The sequence below is a fragment of the Bactrocera tryoni genome, chromosome 2, assembly GCF_016617805.1.
Source record: "Bactrocera tryoni isolate S06 chromosome 2, CSIRO_BtryS06_freeze2, whole genome shotgun sequence".
Taxonomy (NCBI): Eukaryota; Metazoa; Arthropoda; class Insecta; order Diptera; family Tephritidae; genus Bactrocera; species Bactrocera tryoni.
The window spans coordinates 80,295,300-80,298,188 of NC_052500.1; the positions used below are offsets into that span (position 1 = coordinate 80,295,300).

Sequence of the window (2,889 nt, forward strand, 5' to 3'; positions counted from 1 at the left end):
CTGCCCCACAGCAGAAATATTGTCTTCGGTGCACACTGTACGCCGTCTCTGAGGTTGCGCTTTATCCACTATAGCAAACATGGTTTGTAACCTATCCATACTTGTCCAAATGACCTACTGTGCTGGGCGATTATGTCGACCAAACATTGGTTACAATTTTTTTAGAAAAAATTTAGATCAACCTCTTCGTTGGTCAGCTTTGCTACAACAAGTCCATAATTTAATTCCCCGCGCTCCCCTATTGATCTATGTACTACCTACTACGACTACCTATTCTAATCTACGCCGCCACTATAGTGAGATGATGAGTTGACCCCAAACAAGTGATAACCCCGATTCAGTCGAATCAAGACTTATATGTAAAACTCTTATCGCCGTTTTGAGTAAACCTAATGAGTGAATAGCAAATTTCAGATTATTATTAGCTTAAATATAATGTAAATAAACATATTTACTAACGGGTATTTTGCGACATTTATTATGCGAAACGAACAGTTTCTGCTTAGAGCTCGCCGTGAGCACAACAAATATGTGGAGTAAAAATAAGTTCATTCAAATAATTTGGGCACTGCTGCTGCTACAGGTAATGAAGAAACAATTAAACATGAAATATTTATAAAAATTAGATTCTTCGACGTTAACATTTTTCACAAATCGCATCAACATTTTGCAGTTGGTAGCTGCCGGCATTACAAGACAAGGCAGGAGGGCTGAAGATTATGCGTATCCCAACGCCAATGGAGATGTGGATGCCGATGGCTTCCATACATTCACACGACAAGGCGTGACATTGCGTATCCAGCCACGTACCAGAACCATACGCATTGACGGTAGGAACGCCAGCCCGGCGCAACTGTTGGAGCAAGCCAAGCAGGCAAGACAACTGGAACTGCTAGCCGTGCGCCAGCTACTAAACACGCGACATCCCGTGAAGCGTACAAGCTTCGAAAATGGACGTAAGCAGACGAGCACATATACGCTGGAGCCAGACGGCAGCATTGTATGCAAGATAGTGGATGATATTGACATGGACGATGTGGATCGCCGTTTTGAAGAAATTTTCCAAAAGCAGCGCGAAAAGCAAGCGAAAGAGCAACCGAATAAAATCGCGGATTGGGAATGGTCTGAGGACAATGATGAACCGGCGCAGCGTCCAATATTTCGCGCGCCGTTGCAGCCTTATCCTGCAGGTCAACCGTACGTACCAACACCACCGCAATCACCACAACCGGCTGAGCAACAGCCAACGTTTTACCAGCCACCACGATTTCAACCAGCTTGGCCGACGCGTGATCAAGACGATCCCTTCAATCCACCTGGGCTGCCTACAATGAACAGTTTTGATGATGATGAGGAGGATCTTTTTGATGCATACGATAAGGCTTATCCTTCACCGGTTGGGCCGACAAACACGGTTTCGAACACAAACACCGATAAGGATAATACGACTTTAACGACCGCTCCAAATGAGTGGAAACGTAAAGCGGTAAAAACTTCGACAAATACACAACCCCGACCGGTAGAAGAGGCATCTACGACAGTGCGTAATGTACCAAATTTAGAAGATTTTCTCAGAGAACAATACAATCCTAGCCCGAAGACCCAACCAGAGCCCGTTACACCCAGCACGACAACTTCAACCACACCTAAAATCATAAAGACTATCAATGTTCAGGACTTACCACCCATAGCTTTACTGAATCCCAACAAGCAGTTACATGAACAATTCCTACAACCACTCACACCCAACGCAGCCGGTGAACAACCAAAACCCATTAAAACACTGCGGGTGGATAATATACCACCCAGTTCGGTTCCAGATACGGATACCGATCGTTATGAGCAAAGAAAAGTACAGACGCTTACGAAAACCATCCATGGCAATCAGATGCCAACAGCAGCCGATTTAGATCCCAAAATGTTGGATATGTTACAACGTGCCGGCATAACACCTGAAGACATTGCCAACGCGAATGGACAAACAATAACAAAGACTCGCGTTGAACCCGACGGTCATACGGTGACCACTACATATCGCATAAATCGCGGCAACACGCTTGCACCTTCCTCTTTCGACCAACCCAACCGTGGCGCCACATACCCTGAAGATACAAACAACTGGCGTCCTTATGGTGTACCGTCGGGTTTCCGCGTCCCGCTGCCACCTAAACATCAGAGTGCTAGCCATTTTGGCGTCGACTTCACACCTTTCTCCGCTGGTTCGGTGGTGGCTGCTGTCACCACAACTACCACTGCGCGACCATTGGTACGCGACCGTGAGCCCTTGGAGCCGCAAGATGAAGATAATGAAAATGCCGTCACTTTAAATCCTTTACTCATACATCCGGTACAACCGGTCGTCACAAAGACCTTGGCTGCTGGTGATCCGAACTTGATCAGGGTCAGAAGCCCTATCGCGGAATTTTTGATCAAATGCGGCTTATCGGTGCCTGATTTGCGGGCCAATAAAGGCGAGTATGTCAGAACTTTTCTCGATCCGGATGGAAGTGTACTAACAGCTCGATTTATACTAACTGGTCCAATTTTGCACTCGTTTCAAAAGTAATTAGTTACTAGATAGTTTATATTTCTTGCCTGAATAAAATATATTTACGAATTTAATAAAATTTAGATGAGACATTTGTTTAAAACTTTTGTGGCATTTTCAATGAGATATTCGATTGATTCCGAAAGCGGATCCTTCTCATTTTTTAGAACTACCAAAATATGGATTCTCGAAGTCGCCTCTCTTTGTACCAAATGGAATAAGAATTTAAAAATGTTGAGAATTTGATAAATTTTGGTTGCACCTATTTTTTAATAGATAGGTTTTGGAGACACCTGATTCTACATCTTTGTACTAAGGAGTCAATTTTGTTATATGATTGA

The 2,889-nt window shown here is 44.1% G+C and overlaps 1 protein-coding gene across 1 annotated transcript; it reads left to right on the forward strand.

Annotated features, from left to right (window-relative positions):
- Positions 1 to 482: 482 nt before the first annotated feature.
- Positions 483 to 2,652, forward strand: LOC120768591 (proteoglycan 4-like). The gene is made up of 2 exons (XM_040095352.1): positions 483 to 583; positions 674 to 2,652. Exons 1-2 carry the CDS (start codon positions 530 to 532, stop codon positions 2,564 to 2,566), a joined length of 1,947 nt encoding a protein of 648 aa, XP_039951286.1. The 5' UTR covers positions 483 to 529; the 3' UTR covers positions 2,567 to 2,652.
- Positions 2,653 to 2,889: the final 237 nt, after the last annotated feature.

Bases quoted from the DNA above. Each gene is read 5' to 3' on its own strand.
- LOC120768591 (XM_040095352.1), top strand. From the start codon at position 530: ATGTGGAGTAAAAATAAGTTCATTCAAATAATTTGGGCACTGCTGCTG. The intron at 584-673 runs GTAATGAAGAAA...AACATTTTGCAG, and splicing joins GGGCACTGCTGCTGCTACAG to TTGGTAGCTGCCGGCATTAC.